This window comes from Cibotium barometz, chromosome 9 (assembly GCF_041138505.1).
Source record: "Cibotium barometz isolate CiBa-2024 chromosome 9, ASM4113850v1, whole genome shotgun sequence".
NCBI classification, from domain to species: domain Eukaryota; kingdom Viridiplantae; phylum Streptophyta; class Polypodiopsida; order Cyatheales; family Cibotiaceae; genus Cibotium; species Cibotium barometz.
In genome coordinates this window covers 34,143,595-34,163,155 of record NC_141054.1, presented here as the reverse complement: position 1 = coordinate 34,163,155, position 19,561 = coordinate 34,143,595, and the positions used below count along the sequence as shown (strand labels likewise).

Genomic DNA, 19,561 nt, shown 5'->3' with positions numbered 1-19,561 from the left:
GCGCCCTTCCTACTACTGGAGGACAGCTCCTACGGCTAGATTGTTGGCATCCGTGATTACCTCGAAAGGATTATCCCATGAGCCAATTTGAGAACCAGAGACTCAAAGGAAACTTTTTTCATTGCATGAAATGCCTTGAGTGCGTTGCCCATAACGAACAACTTCTATCGCCGTGTCTTCACACCCTTGCGCAGATATGTAAGAGGTGCTGCAAGGTCGGAAAATTTGTCCATATGGGTACTGTATGCTTGGCAGAGACCTACAAAAGAGCGGATCTCCTGTGCATCCTTGGGAACATCCCATTAGAGAATTGCCCTTACCTTTTCAGGGTCAAGGCTAATCTCTCGTATGCATTGATAACATATCCTAGGGAATGGATTTCTTCTACTCCAAATTCGCTCTTCTTTGCATTGACGTAGAGTGCATTGTCTTGCAAAAGTTGCAAGACCTTTTTCGACATCCAACGCATGCTGCTCTCTGTAGTAGCAGAAAAAATGAGTATATCATCTAAAAAGATGAATACGCACTTTCCTATGAGCTCCAAAAATACTGGAGACATCATCTTGTTAAACGTCGCCGGTGCATTGGTGAGACCGAATGGCATCACCACAAACTCGTAATGGCCACGTTCAGTCCTGGAGGCTGTTTTTGGAATGTCAACCATAAAGATCTGAACCTGATGATAGCCACTCTTGAGGTCTATCTTTGAAAAGAACTTTGCACTGTTGAGTCACTTAAAGATATACTCAATCCTGGGCATTGGGAACCTATTCTTCATTGTGAGCTTGTTAAGAGCCCGTAGTCCATGCATAATCCTGCGTACTTATCTTTCTTCTACACAAACAAGATAGGTGCAACAAAGGGCGAGGATGAAGGCCGGATAAATCCAACTCGGAGTAACTGGAAAAGTTGTTGCTCCATTTCGCCTTCCAATGCCTTAGAAAGGCGATAGGGGAACTTACTAGGCGGTTTTGTCCCGAGGACCAACTCAATGTGATGATCCTCGCGACGACTCGGTGGGAGTTGCGGTGGAAGATCATCCTTTAGCATAATGTTCTAAAACTGTGCTAGGAGACCATCCAACTTTAGCTTTAATGGGGTTGTTAACTGAACAACAGACTACTGGCTACAGACATATATCAATGCACATTCAGCTCCTTTTCTAATAGCTCGTTGGGCCTGATTTGTGAAATTAGGGAAACACCTAGAATGCTCCTATCCCCGCAAATTAGGACAGGCTCAGGAATACCATCAACAATAGTGAAAGTGTCCTGCCTCCAATCAGGAATGGGTGTATACTCCCTTGACCACTGAATGCCAAGAATGATATGACATCCCAAAAGAGATGAGACAATGAAGTCTCGCTCAAATGTGGCCTTTGAACCATGAATGAGAATTGTTGAGCCTTATGAGATATGTGCATACAAAGACCGGGTGTAAACCCGTCCACGTCCAGATGATGGGGTATGAGTGTACAACTCATCTTTTTAGCCAACTGAGGAGAAATGGCATCCTTAGAGCTGCCCATATCAAAGAGAACAATGAAATGTTGTCCCTTTGCTGTGCCATAAGCACGAATGAGGGCTTTCTTTTGCTCCGTAACCTCTCCCTCCTGCTTATCGTCAAATACCACTATGGGTGCAGCGTTTAAGGCGCGTAAGAGTTGGATTGCATTGGTGGCTGATGCGGGAGGTGTACATGTAGTTGTGGCAGTGGGCTACTGGAGGCAGAGGTTTTGGCCGCTTGTGCAGCTTGCCACTTGGTAGAGTCTTTCTTAACACGCCCCAAGGTGTGACAGAAGAAACATATGTTCTCCCCCTTATACTGCGTTTGCTCTTCTGGTTGGAGATATCCACTAGTGATGCCCTCCTTGGTTTTTTCCTCAGGTGTTTTCTTAGGCACAATGTTTTTATCCTTCTACCCTCCTGAAGTGCTGTGGGAACCTTTCTTGGTGTCTTTGCTATTCTAAGCCCCCTTCCCCCCCTGATATGATGACTGTTGGGTTGTATGACTATTGTTGGGGTTTGTTGGAGCTAGTCGGGAGTTGCTTGGGCTTACCTCCGTTCAGCATCATTTCCTGATTCTGAGAAAGAGTGAGAACCCTGTCATAAGATTGTGGCTCAAATTCCGTATAGTAAGGATCATCTATCTCTCCTCACTTCCAACCTTAAACTCACATTGCCCATCTCCACCCTCACATTAAAGCTCTCTTCCATCATTCATTAATCAGCCCAAGCCAGTTTCCCTCGCACTATTTGCTCCACTTGATGATGAATGCAGGAACACATGGCTTCACCTCCTACAAAAGCAAGCGTGCGCAGCGTAGACATATCTATAAATGTGGGATGCAGAGATCCTTTCACCACCTTACCCGCCAGATAAAGCATGCATTCTTAGCCAAACATGAGATGGAGTTGTACCAGCTCTTCTTGGGTGAAGACGAGTGGGATGCATGGGGTAATCTTAAAGAAAAGAAAGAACCCACATAAATCGTCTACTACCGTGAGAAGCCTAACGTGACGCCTAACGTGACACCTTTATGAGTCCATACCTCACATTACATGCCCCATTTAAAAAATCCTCTTCAACATTACCAACGTCACCCAAGGACTTCCGAAAGCTGCACAATGGTTAGGCTAAGGACCATGTGGATCTGTGTATCAAATACTTTGCACATGGACAACATCTTGGCGACCATGCTTGCAAACCTCTTTAATAGAGTCTTGCGTGAAGGCATCCCCCCCTCTTGGACCACAAACAATATTGTCCCCATCCATAAAGCAGGAGATTCCACCAACCCTAAAAACTATAGGACCATCATGATAGGCCACACTATGGCCAAGATTTCTAGGAGGGGGGCAGTATCAGAGACGAAGGCTGGTTTTTTGGCAACGAATCAGGGACAGGCCAAGCAGGCTTCATGAGGAACTACTATACTCTTGATCATATCTTCACTTTACTCGTCACTCACCAAGCCATTATTGAGGAGGGAATAGCACAAAAGCAACAAGTATTGTTGTCTTGTGGATATATATATATATACCTAGATGAATCCAGGAACATGCCCAAATTCACCTTTTAGGAACGTGCATATTATATACTCATGATGGTGGTCAACCCACAAGACTATATAACTATCGACTCCATTATGCATAGTATGGACTAGATACTAAGACATCCCCACTAACGTCATCAGTGCCCAATAGCGGGTGTAGAACTCTGTATCAGGATATGCTCTCACACACGCACTCCACACACACACACACACACAATATATATAACTATCAACTCCATTATGCATAGTATGGACTAGATACTACGACATCCCCACTAGCGTCATCATTGCCCAATAGTGGGTGTAGAACACTGTATCAAGATATGCTCTCACAAACGTACTCCACACACACACACATACGAGCATATATTCACACAGCCCTTCGTACTGAGTTTCTGTGGATCTCAAGAAGGCCTTGACTCTGTCCTAAACCTAGGCTAGTATATAGACTATGTTAAGCATGTGATTTGCCTAGTATATAGTCCTAAACCTAGGCTACCAACCTAGGTATTAGGTTGGTAAGTAAATATCTCCAATCCACAACTATGATTACCCGCCGCTAACTAAGGTGGCCACTAATCATGGAGTTGATTAAGATCCATGTAACCACGTTTACATTCAAATTAACCACATTTACATTGAAAAATTCCTTCATCTTGCCGTGGGCACCCGACTTGCAATCACCAATTGCCCTGCCTCTTGCTAACAGTGTGGCACCCCCAGAAGACACAGCTACATTGCCTTTGGGATTGCCCAAAGGCACAACAAGTTTGGTGGAATATCTTGTGCCTATGTACTTTGGACCCAAGGAACTGTTGGGTTGTCACTTGGACAACAGCGCCGGTCTCGTCTTCAACTCACTCGCTTGTCAATTGCACAAATGGCACCCCTGAGTCCAGACCCACAGGGACAAGCAATGTAAACCCACCAATAGAATTGCAACCTCGCTCTTACCAGCGTAATAATGTAGTGAGATCATTGAGGGCAACGTCACCCTGCCACCAAAAACTATCCGCTCTATCTCAACGGACCTCATTCACACTCTCCAAAGATGAGTGGAGCACCTGACGGGTTATTCGGAGAGCATCAAGCAGCACAGGGAAGTATTATTTCGCACTTGGAGCGCGAGTCCCTTCCTTACCTGATGGGGCAGCAAGTGTCATTTGGCATTAGAAGCCCACAATATAGCTCCCCCCCCCCCTCCTTTTTTTTACTTTGAACATTTTACCTCATTGTGTTGTAGCCCAATCACACGCACACATTTTGATTTAATAAAATAAGGACCTTTTCTTAGGGAAAGAAAGGTAAGACTATAAGTAGTCATACTATGTCGAGCTAAGTTTTCCCCATGAATGACAACATTAGTTGTCATTTAAGTGTTCCACATTATCCTACCATGTCAACCAGATCATGGACAGCTTTGAGTCATCCCAAACCCTGGAGTGGAGCAGTAATATTACCAACAAACTTACCACAACTTGCATCATAAGCAACATACCTTTTCATTTAAAACTTCATGATATGGTTTCTTTCATAAAATGAAGAAGAGCCCAAAAAATGTTCTCGTACACAGCTAGATGAAAGACTTGAATCTATTGCCAATCCTAAGATACAAGCAGTCACTTTAGAAAACTCATGGCAATACTTCCCTTGCATTTACATAATCAAGTAACATACCTTGGAGTCAACAAGCCATATGTGTTCCCGTGCCTCTTGTATTGATATATTCGCCTACAAGGACAGAGTACCCAAATGCCATTTCTATAAGCATGATAAAAAGGCAAGAGTTTCTTCAAAAACAAGATTTAAAAACCTTTGGAAGAAAGCATCATTGTCGTTCGCATTTAATTTAGAAGTGAAAGAAAGATGTTATGTACATAAAGTAACAAAATAAACAAAAGAGTTTGCCTCCTGTTTCAAAAATCGCCTCTAAAGGGGATATGCTCGATCCGAGCAACTACAGGACGGTTATGGTTGGCCACGTGCTGGCCAAACTCTATGGTGCAGTGCTGGAGCAAGAGCTTAGCTTATATGCTGAGCGAGCAGGTTTACGCTCATCAGGGCAGGCAGGCTTCAGGAGAGCTTTCTCTACCACTGACCATGTATTCACTTTGAGATGTATGATTGATCAGGCCAGAGTGAGGAAGAGAAAGCTCTATTGCTGCTTTGTGGATTTCCGCAAGGCATTTGACACAGTACCACGAGAGAGGCTCTTTCAGCGCCTGCAGTCTCTTGGCATACCAGCAGATATGACATGGGGCATCTATGCATTATATGAGCAGGTTTTTGGGCGAGTCAGATGTCCAGGAGGTATGTCCGAGACTATTGCTAGCACCATTGGTGTGAAGCAAGGATGCCCACTTTCCCCCACGCTATTTGGGTTATACATTGATGAGGTGGCTGACTTCATTACACGGGGAGGCGGAGATGGAGTTGATTTAGCAGGTACCTCAGTACATATTATGCTCTATGCTGATGATATTGTATTAGTGTCTGAGTCCCCAGGTGGTCTACAGCAGCATCTACATGCACTCGATGATTTCTGCACACAGAGGGGTCTTACTGTGAACCTTGGGAAAACCAAGGTTATGGTCTTTCATACATCGAGACAGGGCAGGAGTCAGCTGACATTCACTCTCGCAGGATGCCAGGTGGAGGTGGTGACATCATACGTGTACCTAGGGGTTACCTTCTCTGCAGCAGCCACACGCTTTACCATGGGTTCAGCAGCCAGAGCTAGATTGACACGGGGATATGCAGCATTGGCTATGCTAGAGAGACAGTGCCACCAGGCGCATTTTCAGGAGCCCCGGACGAAGAGGTGGCTATTTGACACATTAGTCACACCGGCATTGATGTATGGAGTAGCAGTATGGGCGCCAGGCCTTGCTACCCATTGGTGGACACAGATAGAGAGACCACAGGCCCGCATGATGGCACGCATGATACGCAGCAAACCGTCAGTACCTCATGACATTATCCGAGCAGAGTTTGCTGCGCCTCCTATGATGGTAGAGGCCATATTTCAGACTATATGCCTGCTAGACAGATTCAAAGAGATGCCACAGGACAGATTATCATACAGAGCTTTTCAGGCATCTAGACAGTTGGCTGAGGCACGAGACAGAGGATCATGGTATGCACAGGTCACACATTGGTTCTCACAGCATGGCCTAGACATGGATCATCTACCACCGTTCCAGTATGACAGGGATGCACCACATATCCGTCTCTCTCATAGTGAGAGGAACAGAGTATTGAGACAGGATCTATGGCAGCTCTATACACGAGAGACATGGATATCGCCTACACAGCCTCTTCCACCGAAGATGCTATACTACAGAGATCACTTCATGAGTATCACTGATGATGGATTTATAGAGAGGCCTAGATACATGGAGGGCTTTTTACCACACGGCTCCCGAGTGGCTATTGGTCAGCTCAGAGTTTCATCACACCGATTGGAGATTGAGACTGGCAGAGCAACACGGATCCCCTGAGAGGAGAGGGTATGCAGATTGTGCAGAGAGGAGGTGGAGAGTGAGGAGCATTATGTATGCAGATGCAGAGCATATACAGCCATCAGAGAGAGATATCCCATTTTATTCAGAGAGCCACATTCCCTACGCCAGATCTTTGAGGCAGCAGACCAGCGCATACTGGGGAGATACATTCTAGACATACAGCGCCACAGAGAGACATTATTACAGGCTCAGACAGCTCCAGAAGGGGGGCGACAGACACAGATTACTACATTTTTTCAGAGATCCATACCCCTCCCAGCCCCTACACGGCAGGGAATTACTCTCCAGAGAGCAGAGACACTTAGAGCCCGCAGGAGACAGAGGACACCTGGCTTTCGGACACCACGCCTATACCAGAGAGAGATGACAGAGATCAGAGCTCAGTTTCACAGAGAGGGTGCGGAGCGACTGGCTCGCTTCAGAGCACACCCAGGCATGTTCTTCAGGGAGCTGTGGACACCCCCTTCACTGATGTATACCATTTTATACCCCCAGTATGGTACAGGATGGAGCTAGCTAGGTTGCATATCATGATTGTATACTCCATGCATATAGCTTTGCATTCTCCTAGTAGTAGAGCTCCATCCCCTGCACACCCAGATTCAGCTTTTTTATTCAGTACTTTTTCATTTTGTTGGGATGACAGAGGATACCCCATACAGGTACTCCGATTTGTCTCATAGGCCGAGTTCGGTCTTTTGGAAGACGTTAATAAAATCTTTCTTTCTTTCTTTCTTTCTTTCTCTCTCTCTCCACCGGCGGGGACTACAACAGAGGATCAAGACCATACTAGCACGGCATGGGAGACGTCCAGTCAGTCAGAGTACTCACCATGGAGGACATTGAGGATATCCGCCATCGACCGATGAGAGACATCTTTGGATAGTGATGTGTATGATGCTTACCTTTGTTGCTGGAGTTTTCCTCCCAGATGTTATCCATTAGGAGTTCCTAGTACCGTACTTTTCCTCATAGTTGTTTCAGTTTCAGTTAGTTGTTTAGTTGTTTTTAGCTTTTCTTACACAGACATTGTATCAGATCCACCAATTGTTGTAACCTTTTTGGTCTCATAGGTCATTTTGGCCTTGTGAAGACGTTAATATATCATTTCATTTCATTTCATTTCGCCTGTCTTCACCGTTCGCCTTGCCTCCCTCTCTCTCTTGCGCACCCTGCCCGTCTCCCTATCCGCCCGCCTGCATTTCGCCTGTCTTCACTGTTCGCCTCGCCTCCCTCTCTCTCTTGCGCACCCTGCCCGTCTCCCTGTCCGCCTGTCTGTGCCCCCTTTCCCCACCCACCCTTGCTCAGGCTCCCAAGGCAGCAACATAACTCTCTCTCTCTCTCTCTCTCTCTCTCTCTCTCTCCTCCACCTGCTGCTTATCTTTCTCTCTCTTCGCAACGGCCCCCTCTGGCCTCTCTCTGTGTGGGAAGCGCTGCAGACAAGCACAGAGCTCTTCCTATGGCCAAGGGTTAATTAATTTTTAACCCGAAACCAGCCTTCTTCAGCCCAAGACAAGATGGAGAGGATCGACATTGAAGACCAGCATGCCCGACGCCCCTGCACCCCCCCCCACCCCAATCGGCCACAATCACCTCATCAGCTCGAGATCCAGGACATGCTCCACCGCCATCGAGCTACCTTTCCACGTGACAGGGATCCCAACCCCAGAATGGATGGTATGATGAAGAGTGCAAAACTACCAGGCTTTGCCTCTTACGCGAGAGGGAACATGGGCTGATTTCAGCACATAAGATGCAACACATCTTCCATACATTCACTCGCCGAAAGAAATGGGCATTTCTCGCCAGACGAGAACAAGAGTTATACCAGCTCTTTTTGAGCAAGGACAACTCAGAAGCTTGGCGCATTTTGGAACAAAAAAGAGCACCTACACCTATCACAGATCCTAGCCTTTGGGAAGCCTATACACGACAGCTGTATGATGTGCCAAACCACCCTATACCACAAATGTTACACATCCATAGGCCTACATCATCTTATCTCTTCGATTCCCCCAATGTCACTAGGGCTCTTAAAAAGCTGCATAATGGGAGAGCAAAAGATCATGAGGATCTATGCGCGGAACATTTCCCACATATTGGCTCCCATTCTTGCCAGTCTTTTTAACAGAGCACTTTGTGAAGGCTTCCCACCCTCTTGGACCACCAACACCATTGTCCCCATCCACAAAATAGGAGATCCCACGGACGTAGGTAACTACAGGACTATCATGATTGGTCACACAATGGCCAAAATCTATGGGGCAGTACTAGAGGACATGATGAGCTCTATGGCAGAGAGGATGGGAAATACAGCACCAGGCTAGGCAGGCTTTAGGAGAAACTTCTCCATGTTGGACCATATCTTTACTTTACGGGCTATCATAGAGGAAGCGAGGTCCTCAAATAGACATGTGTATTGCTGCTTTGTGGATTTCCGCAAAGCCTTTGACTCCGTCCCTTGATCTTGTCTAACAGGATGCTTGCAAGAGTTCCACTTCTCACATGAGATGATATGGGGTGTGATGGCACTATATGAGGCAGTACTTGGCCGAGTACGTGCACTCGGTGGGACCTCGGGAGATATGTGTAGCACTATTGGGGTTAAGCAGGGATGCCCACTCTCACCTACACTCTTTGGCCTATACATTGATGAGATCGCAGTATTTGTGGATAGTTTCGGAGGTAGAGGTTTACCATTGGCTCATACAGTAGTGCCCATATTGCTATATGCTGACGACATTGTCTTGATCTGAGATTCAGTCGAGGGTTTATAGAAACACTTAAATGCATTGGACAGATTTTGCAGGGAGAGAGACCTTATGGTCAATTTGGGCAAAAACAAGGTTATGGTCTTCAACACATCTTATGCAGTCGCCTCACGATTCTCTTTCATATCTAGAGATGCCCTAGTGGAGATTGTGCAGAAGTATGTGTATCTAGGAGTCACTTTTACAGGCCCTTTGTTTTGCATGACCACAGCTGCCACTGACCCACTAGTGAGGGGGCATGCTTCCTAGCCCGTATGGAGAGACAGTGTTTCCAGGCACATTTCCAAGAACCTCGCACTAAGTGCAGGCTCTTTGATACTCTAGTACGACGACCGGCTATGTATGGTGCAGCCCTTTGGGGGCCAGGCCTAGGGAAGGATCACTGGAGGAGTGTCATTAATTGGCCGACCATTTGGTCCATCTCCAATTTTTGCGTCTCGTTCACTTGAGGCCAGGCCGGTGTCTCGTGTGAAGAGGCCAGTATTTTGCTGACATGGACGGGAGCCAGACTGGTGCCACCCGTGTGTTAGCAGGATGGTGTCGTATGGAGGGAACCAGACCAGTGCCACCCGTGTATGACCTGGACTGTGTTCGACCCATGGGATTGTCACGCCATGGAAGAGCCAGTATTCGTGCCGTGTTTTGCCTATGGGACTGTCACACCATAGGGAGACTCGTGCCTGGAACTGTGTCTTACCTATGGGACTGTTACTCCATAGGAAGACCAAGTTTTTATGTTTTTATGTCGTGCCAGTTTTGTGCCGACAGATATTTTGTACTTGTTCCATGAACGGGAGATATGTCCATGTTACTATTTGCACATGCACACATGATTTGCATGCTTGAAACTGTTTTCGCATGACTTGTATTTTTGTGTTTGCTTGCTTGACGTGTTACTTACTGAGCGGGGACGCCTGCCAGTGAGTCGTGAAGTCTGCTCTGTATTCTGACGAGTTTTGGTGCATGTGAACAGGTGGTAAGTATGTCGCACATGTTGTTTTAATGTTTCATATTCTAACCTTTTATTTTATAAGGTTTAATGTTCACACACACTTAAAAGTGGGCACCCCCTTTGGGCACCCACTTAGGGGCCAAGGTGGGGAGCCCCACTTTTAAGTGAGTGTGGGGGTGGGCATGGTCACCTACCCACACTAGTCCCCCCACATGCATGCGTGGAATTCACTAGAGAAGACTCCACTTTAATTTTATTAAAAAAGCTCCCTCCTTCAAGCGTAGGGATCAATCGCTTCTATCTTCTGTTTGTTCACCAACCGGTGATCATCTCTCTCTTGCGCCTGTTTTTCCCAGGCGGCTGGCTGCCCTATCAACTGCATAAAAGGGCTGCGCTTACACCATCTCCCCTCCTACAGCCCCTTCAGCAGGCGGCTGTCACCTCCAATAGGCTGAGCTGCTGTACAGGCCAGAGGCGGCTGCCATAACTAGCTGTACGGCTGCTCATAACTGCAGCGTGCTGCTGCTGTTTTTCCCCAGGCGACTACTCTCGCAGGCGATAGTAAACCAGCGGGCTGCGCTGCCCTCTCCCTTGCGCTGGTGTTACCTGCAGGCTGCCCATCCTCTACCGGCTGTGCCTGTTTTACCTGCAAGGCTGCCCACTATCTTCTTAGCTTGGCTGCCCTTTTTCTCTTGCAGGCAGCTGTGTGTGTACACTCTCTTCATAACCGGCTGCTCCTCCACACCACCTTCTTTCCACACTGCAATCGGGTATCCTCTCCCTTGCAAGTGGGTACTCCTCCTTTCACAGCAGGCGGCTGTGGTCTCTTGCGGTGGTACTTGTCTTGGTGGTTCACCACGAGGCGACTGTGTCTTCATCAAGGTGTTATATCTTCTAAGGCTATCTCTTGGTTTTCTACTTTGAAAGAGGTGGCACATCTACTCCACTGGCGTTCTACAAGGGGACTTCGCATCTCCTGGGTGGCTTCATATTCTACACAAACACCACAAGTATTGGTTTTCTATCAGCTAACCACAAGTAAGTGAAATTTCAGATTTAAATAAAAGTATTTTGTGTTTAAATCTGATAAGGGATTCTCGACTCCCTCTACGGCCACACCCGTTCGGTGCCGGGTTGTCCAAGCTCTATTGGAGAACCTCGGTCCAAAGGTGCTGAGATCGGGAGATCCAGGCGTTAGTACGAGAGCGCCTGTTTGTGCGTGGTCTCGGAACACCAGTGAGGCGCTCTCCGCGGAGTCCAGTGAAAGCACAGGACCGTAGAGATTGGACCACGCTAGTGGTCGTTCTGCTTCGAGCTTCTACATCGAAATTCGACTTCGAGCCTATTTGTTTGGTACTGTTTTCATATGTACATGGACATCATCTGGTTCTTGGAACCCATGGAGCATTGTATTCATTAAATACTCCCAATAAATATATCATATATTGAGGGGGGGGTCGGCCCGTTCCGGCCCCAGTGCTGGTGTCCATCTTTCCATTTCATTTCATTTCATTTCAATTTCAAGTTGTATTAAGTTGTCCATTTCAAATTTGTGGTTTTAAAGTTGTGCTATTAAGCGTGTGGGTGTCCAACGGAGTCTTCCCACTTGACGGGATCGGTTTCATTGGTATCAGAGCACGGTTGTTTCCCTCTTTCTAGTGGGGAAACGAACCTGTGTACTGGACATCCCGCTTTTAGCAAACTTAAAACACAATGGACAGCCAAGGCAACCCTTTGGAAGTGCCAAATTCGAGGGGTCCATCTAGTGTCTCTTGTGGGACTGATGCCCTATGAGGTAGACACATGCCCCTTGAAAGGGTTATTGATAGTGAATCCAAGGGTCAACTGTCTCCAGGAAAGACAGTTATGCTTGAACAAGAGCCTGATGCTATGAGGGCTGAAATGGAACATATGAGAAAACTTTTGCAGGCTCAAGAGCAAGAGTTAAAGTTTTTACATGAAGATCCCCATCTGCAAAGTGCTATTGAAGCCAGGAAGGCTGATGCTATGGTAGATGTAACTTTTGAATCAATGGCTCGTGAAGTGGGCAAGAAACCAAGGGAGTTGGCACTTGCCTACCTCCTCCGCAAAGGTGATATCAAAGAGGGGGATGACGGAGAGCTGAAATTCAGAAATCCACCTCGTTTGAAGCATGGAGATCCCGCATCTCAAAGGCTGAAATCTTTTATGCAAAAGGAAGAGATGACAGTCACCTCTCGACATGCATCCTCTCCACAAGGCACAAAGCCTGACAAATATATGTATGCCAGTGCTCATGGAGGGCATGAAAGTCACATGCATGCAAGACATGTATCTCATGGTGACAGGTTTGCTTCTAGAAAAATTTTGCCTTCTGAGTTGTCTCATGGAGAGACAATGCCATATGCAGGTAAGTCACATGCATCTGAGTTTCGAGTTCGTGGAGCACATGCCACCGTGCCCCATGAAACTTCTATAATGGCCCATGGAGCCCATGCAGACAGGGCTACCCCGTTGGATAAGGAGAAAAGAAAAAGAGAAGACCATGAACCTCATGCCAGGAAGCTCAAGGAATTCAAAGCAGGTGACAAATCTGTTAAATTTGATGCTTTTCATGGTGAACATGATGCTTCTAAGGTGTTAGCATTTGTGGCATAGTTCGACATTGCTTTTAGCGATGAGGATTTCACAGAAAAGTCAAAGATGCGCCATAAATTTTTTGAAAGGGACTGCTGCTCATTGGTGGATCACTGAAAAGATCACCAAGGATCCCATCTCCACTTGGAAGGAATTCAAAGACAGATTCTATGCTCAGTTTTTGCCACCAAATGCAGAGCAAACTCTCACTCAAAAGTGGGACAGGCTGGAATAAAAAGATAATGAAAGTGTGCGACAGTATGTTAACAAATTCTGGAAAGTGTTGCTGGAAGTGACTCCCTTTATGCAAATCACTGAGGATGAAAGAAAGAGGAAGTTTCGTTCTGGACTGCAACCAGCATATCGTTCGGGCATTGAATTGCACCCGAAACATACGTTGCAACAACTCGCAACTTCTGCTCTTGCTACGGAGAAATTGGTGCTCAAGATTAAGCAGGATCAAGGAGGTTCCAAAGGGAAGGACAAGGCTGTCCCAAATCAGCAAAAGGGTGGACAGCCACCTAAAAAGAACTTCCGGGAGCCCTACAAGGGTGGTAAAGCTGAAAATAACACATCTAAAGAACAGGGCCCAAGGAAGAACAAATTCGGCTTAACCCCAGAGCAAAGAGAGCAATATGCCAAGGATGGAAAATGCTTTTCTTGTGGTAGCAAAGACCACATGTTTCGACAATGCCCAGATCGCAAACCAAAGCACGAGGACAAGCACACCAAAGCTAATGTACATGCAGTTCCTGATGTGCAAGGAAATACAGGTCATGATGCAAAAGAGCGAATGGTTTGCAAGGCTTGGGGGCAAATCAAGGATCAGCCCGCACTCTTCATGTTTGATGACTGTGCAATTGACAATTTCATCTCTATGCAAATGGCAGCTGCATTGGGTATTGAGGTTGAAAACATGGGACCTCAGATTGAAGCCGAAGCTGCATTTATTGGTAAAGAGGTGCAGGTTACCCCTTTGATAGGGAAGTTGCGCATCCATATCCAGGGCTACCTTGATAATGAGCATTTCCTAGTTTCTCCACTGAATGGATGTGATGTATTGTTGGGCAAGCCGTGGCACCATAGGCTTGAGCCCCGCAAAGACTACAAGTCTAATATGATTTCTTTTATGCATAAAGGCCGCATGCATTTTATTGATGCTGGCAAAGAAGGGGATTCCATCCCACTTGTATCACACATCTAAATTAATAAAGCAATGAAAAAGAGTCTTTCAGCGTACTTGGTTTTTGTGCGTGATAGTCTTGTGCCAAATCATCAAAATGTGGATGCTATGTCTAATGATAGGCTGAATTTTCTTAATGCATACGACTATTTTGCTGACTCATTGCCCGGTGAATTACCTCCCCAAAGGCCCGAAGATCATCGCATAGATCTTGTGCCAGGTAGTTCTCCACCCAACAAACCCGCATACCGAGTGAGTGCTGCACAACAAGAAGAAATCATGAAGCAGGTAAACGAGCTTTTAGAGAAAGGATTGGTTCAGCCCAGTTCTTCACCTTACTGCTCTCGTGTGCTTCTTGTTCAAAAGAAGGACGGATCATTCAGTATGTGTGTGGACTATAGAGCTTTGAACAAGCTTACCATCAAGAACAGATTCCCAATTCCACGTATTGATGATATCTTGGATAAGCTTGATGGCTCAGCTTGCTTTAGCAGACTTGATTTGAAGAGTGGTTATCACTAGATACGCGTGGTGCCACAAGATGTCCATAAGACTGCATTCAGGACAGCCTTCGGATTATATGAATTCTTGGTAATGCCTTTTGGTCTCACCAATGCTCCTGCTACTTTTAATCGAATGATGGATAGGATATTCCGACCCCATCGCAAGTTCACAGGAGTCTTCTTTGATGATATCTTGGTTTTCTCCAAGAATGAGCAGGAACACAGAACTCATTTGGTCACAGTGTTCGAAGAGTTGCGGAAGCATAAACTTTTCGTCAATGCCAAGAAAAGTGAGTTTTTCGTTTCAGAGATTCATTATCTGGGTCATATTGTATCCAAAGATGGAGTTACAATGGATCCTGCAAAGATAGAGACTATTCGAAATTGGCCCGAATTGCAAAACGTACATCAAGTACGTAGTTTTCTGGGATTATGTTCGTATTAGAGGCGTTTCATAAGGCATTTCGCCATGATTGCCACTCCTCTACATGATCTCACGAAGAAGAAAACTACTTTCAAATGGACTTCAAAGGAACAGGATGCTTTCTTGCAGCTCAAGCATGCGATCATATGTGGTCCAGTATTGATTGTTCCTGACTTGCACAAGTCATTCGTGGTTGAATGTGATGCTTGTGGTGATTGCATAGGAGCTGTCCTAAATCAAGAAGGGCATGCAGTTGCATACGAGAGCCGTCGTTTGCATGATGCTGAGCTTCATATGGATATCTATGAGAAAGAGCTCTTGGCTGTAATTCATGCCTTAAAGATATGGAAACATTATCTTCTTGGGGCTGAATTTGTAGTCAAGACAGATCATCAAAGCTTGAGATATTTTCTATCTCAAACAAAGCTTTCAGAGAAGCAAATGAGAATGGCAAATTTTCTTTCCATGTTTCATTTTCAGATTGTGCATACTCCAGGAAAGAAAAATGTGGTGGCCATCCAGGAGGCCTTATGTAGCTGCAGTCTCAGTGGCCTCTCATGGCGACTTATCTGCTATGCGAGATTTGTATCATTTGGATGCTGATTTTTGCTATATATGGACTGATTTGATGGCTGGTCATTCACATGCCTCTTATGTTATCAACGAGGGTTATCTTATGAAGGATAATTGCCTATGTGTGGTGAAGGATTTGCGTCCAAAGGTCATGGACGAATGTCACGCTCCACCACCATATGCTGGTCATAGAGGTATTATGCCCACTACTCGCATGATTCAGAGATATTTCTTTTGGCCAAGCATGCGTAAAGACATTGAGGCTTATGTGCGTGCATGTATTAATTGCCAAAAGGTGAAATTTGATAGGCAAAAACCTCCAGGTTTGCTTCAGCCATTGCCTATTCCCTCGCAACCTTGGGAAAGTATCACTATGGATTTTATTATGGACTTGCCTAGATCCCAGCATGGGAATGATGCTATTTGGACTATTGTGGACAGGTTTAGCAAGCAAGCTCATTTCTTGCCCGTCAAGAAAACCATTAAAGCTGATCATATGGTAAAGCTTTTTCTTGCTAATATTTTCAAGCATCATGGTATGCCTAAATCCATTGTTGGGGATAGAGATCCCAAGACTACAAGCCTATTTTGGAGGGCTTTATTTGATAATATGGGTACTTGAGTTTTCATCAGCTTATCATCCCCAAACGGATGGCCAAAGTGAAGCTGCAAATTCAGCCGTGTTGGATTTATTGAAGTGTTATGTGGCAGATCAAAAGAGTGCATGGGAGAAGTATCTTCCACTTGTTGAGTTTGCCTACAACAATACAATCCATGCTTCCACGGGAAAGGCTCCTTTTGAGATTATCTATGGCAAAGTGGTATTGCCACCCATCCTTCGAACAAAGGATGAGATTTTTGCAGCTGATGAATATGTTCGTGACTTGGATGTTGCCTTTGGTCAGGTGCGGACAGCCATTGCAAGATCTCAGGATAAGCATAAAATGGCTGCTGACAAGCATAGAAGGGACATGGAAGTCAAAGAAGGTGATTGGGTATTGCTGAAATTTGAGAAGGCTAGGCTTCGGAAGAGGCCAGGACGAGAAGGATCATATCCTAAGCTTTCTCCTCGTTATTATGGACCCTTCAAGGTGATTCACAAGATCAATGACGTGTCATACAGGCTTGCTTTACCTAGTCACTGGAAGATTCACAATGCTTTTCATGTGAGTCTATTTCGGAAATATGTGGGGCCAGATCCTGATGAGCCTGTCACAGAAGATCCGCCAGAGATTGAAGAGCTTGAGGAGATCCTCCAGCCAGAACAGATTGTTTTTCACAAGGAGAGAAAGCTACCTGCAGGAAAGCTTTCCAGGAGATACCTTGTGAAGTTTAAGAATTATTTGCCTATTGATGCCAAGTGGGTAAATGAGGATTATTTTGCAGATTATCCGCAATTGTTGCAGGCATATCTTGAGGCTTTTCAGTTGAGGTCAACTCTTTAGAAGCCCGCGGGGATGTCACCAATTGGCCGACCATTTGGTCCATCTCCAGTTTTTGCGTCTCGTTCACTTGAGGCCAGGCCGGTGTCTCGTGTGAAGAGGCCAGTATTTTGCTGACATGGACGGGAGCCAGACTGGTGCCACCCGTGTGTTAGCAGGATGGTGTCGTATGGACGGGAGCCAGACCAGTGCCACCCGTGTATGACCTGGACTGTGTTCGATCCATGGGATTGTCACGCCATGGAAGAGCCAGTATTCGTGCCGTGTTTTGCCTATGGGACTGTCACACCATATGGAGACTCGTGCCTGGAACTGTGTCTTACCTATGGGACTGTTACTCCATAGGAAGACCAGGTTTTTATGTTTTTATGTCGTGCCAGTTTTAAGCCGACAGATATTTTGTACTTGTTCCATGAACGAGAGATATGTCCATGTTACTATTTGCACATGCACACATGATTTGCATGCTTGAAACTGTTTTCGCATGACTTGTATTTTTGTGTTTGCCTGCTTGACGTGTTACTTACTGAGCGGGGACGCTTGCCAGTGAGTCGTGAAGTCTGCTCTGTATTCTGACGAGTTTTGGTGCATGTGAACAGGTGGTAAGTATGTCGCACATGTTGTTTTAATGTTTCATATTCTAACCTTTTATTTTATAAGGTTTAATGTTCACACACACTTGGGCACCCCCTTTGGGCACCCACTTAGGGGCCAAGGTGGGGAGCCCCACTTTTAAGTGAGTGTGGGGGTGGGCATGGTCACCTACCCACACTAGTCCCCCCACATGCATGCGTGGAATTCACTAGAGAAGACTCCACTTTAATTTTATTAAAAAAGCTCCCTCCTTCAAGCGTAGGGATCAATCGCTTCTATCTTGCGTTTGTTCACCAACCGGTGATCATCTCTCTCTTGCGCCTGTTTTTCCCAGGCGGCTGGCTGCCCTATCAACTGCATAAAAGGGCTGCGCTTACACCATCTCCCCTCCTACAGCCCCTTCAGCAGGCGGCTGTCACCTCCAATAGGCTGAGCTGCTGTACAGGCCAGAGGCGGCTGCCATAACTAGCTGTACGGCTGCTCATAACTGCAGCGTGCTGCTGCTGTTTTTCCCCAGGCGACTACTCTCGCAGGCGATAGTAAACCAGCGGGCTGCGCTGCCCTCTTCCTTGCGCTGGTGTTACCTGCAGGCTGCCCATCCTCTACCGGCTGTGCCTGTTTTACCTGCAGGGCTGCCCACTATCTTCTTAGCTTGGCTGCCCTTTTTCTCTTGCAGGCAGCTGTGTGTGTACACTCTCTTCATAACCGGCTGCTCCTCCACACCACCTTCTTTCCACACTGCAATCGGGTATCCTCTCCTTGCAAGTGGGTACTCCTCCTTTCACAGCAGGCGGCTGTGGTCTCTTGCGGTGGTACTTGTCTTGGTGGTTCACCCCACGAGGCGACTGTGTCTTCATCAAGGTGTTATATCTTCTAAGGCTATCTCTTGGTTTTCTACTTTGAAAGAGGTGGCACATCTACTCCACTGGCGTTCTACAAGGGAACTTCGCATCTCCTGGGTGGCTTCATATTCTACACAAACACCACAAGTATTGGTTTTCTATCAGCTAACCACAAGTAAGTGAAATTTCAGATTTAAATAAAAGTATTTTGTGTTTAAATCTGATAAGGGATTCCCGACTCCCTCTAAGGCCACACCCGTTCGGTGCCGGGTTGTCCAAGCTTTATTGGAGAACCTCGGTCCAAAGGTGCTGAGATCGGGAGAGCCAGGCGTTAGTACGAGAGCGCCTGTTTGTGCGTGGTCTTGGAACACCAGTGAGGCGCTCTCCGCGGAGTCCAGTGAAAGCACAGGACCGTAGAGATTGGACCACGCTAGTGGTTGTTCTGCTTCGAGCTTCTACATCGAAATTCGACTTCGAGCCTATTTGTTTGGTACTGTTTTCATATGTACATGGACATCATCTGGTTCTTGGAACCCATGGAGCATTGTATTCATTAAATACTCCCAATAAATATATCATATATTGAGGGGGGGGTCGGCCCGTTCCGGCCCGAGTGCTGGTGTCCATCTTTCCATTTCATTTCATTTCATTTCAATTTCAAGTTGTATTAAGTTGTCCATTTCAAATTTGTGGTTTTAAAGTTGTGCTATTAAGCGTGTGGGTGTCCAACGGAGTCTTCCCACTTGACGGGATCGGTTTCAAGGAGCATAGAGAGGGTATAGGTGATGATGTTGTCACGCAGGATCAGGAGTAAGCCATCTGTACCACATGACATTCGACATGCAGAGTTTGGGGTGGCCCCACTGGTTACAGATGCCCTTTTTCAGACTGTCACTTATATTCAGCATGTATACCTGCTTGACAGAGATCGCCTCCCACGACTAGCACTAGAGTCCTCTATGCAATTATACGCGGCAAGAGGGAGAGGGAGCGATTGAGACAAGCTGGACTGCCCTCCTCCTTAGCAACACGGCCACCACCATTACCGACACATGCATGGTACTCTGAGGTAGTCGAGTGGT

The 19,561-nt window shown here is 46.3% G+C and overlaps 1 protein-coding gene across 2 annotated transcripts in view; it reads right to left on the bottom strand.

The window, feature by feature from the left end:
- Positions 1-19,561, bottom strand: part of LOC147635509 (NADP-dependent malic enzyme 1-like) — a 130,304-nt gene that overhangs the window by 10,018 nt on the left and 100,725 nt on the right. For both annotated transcript variants that reach the window (XM_086802810.1, XM_086802811.1), the window contains one exon: positions 4,733-4,786. In XM_086802810.1, the coding sequence (XP_086658936.1) occupies positions 4,733-4,786 (54 nt within the window). The remainder of the gene's footprint in view (positions 1-4,732; positions 4,787-19,561) is intronic.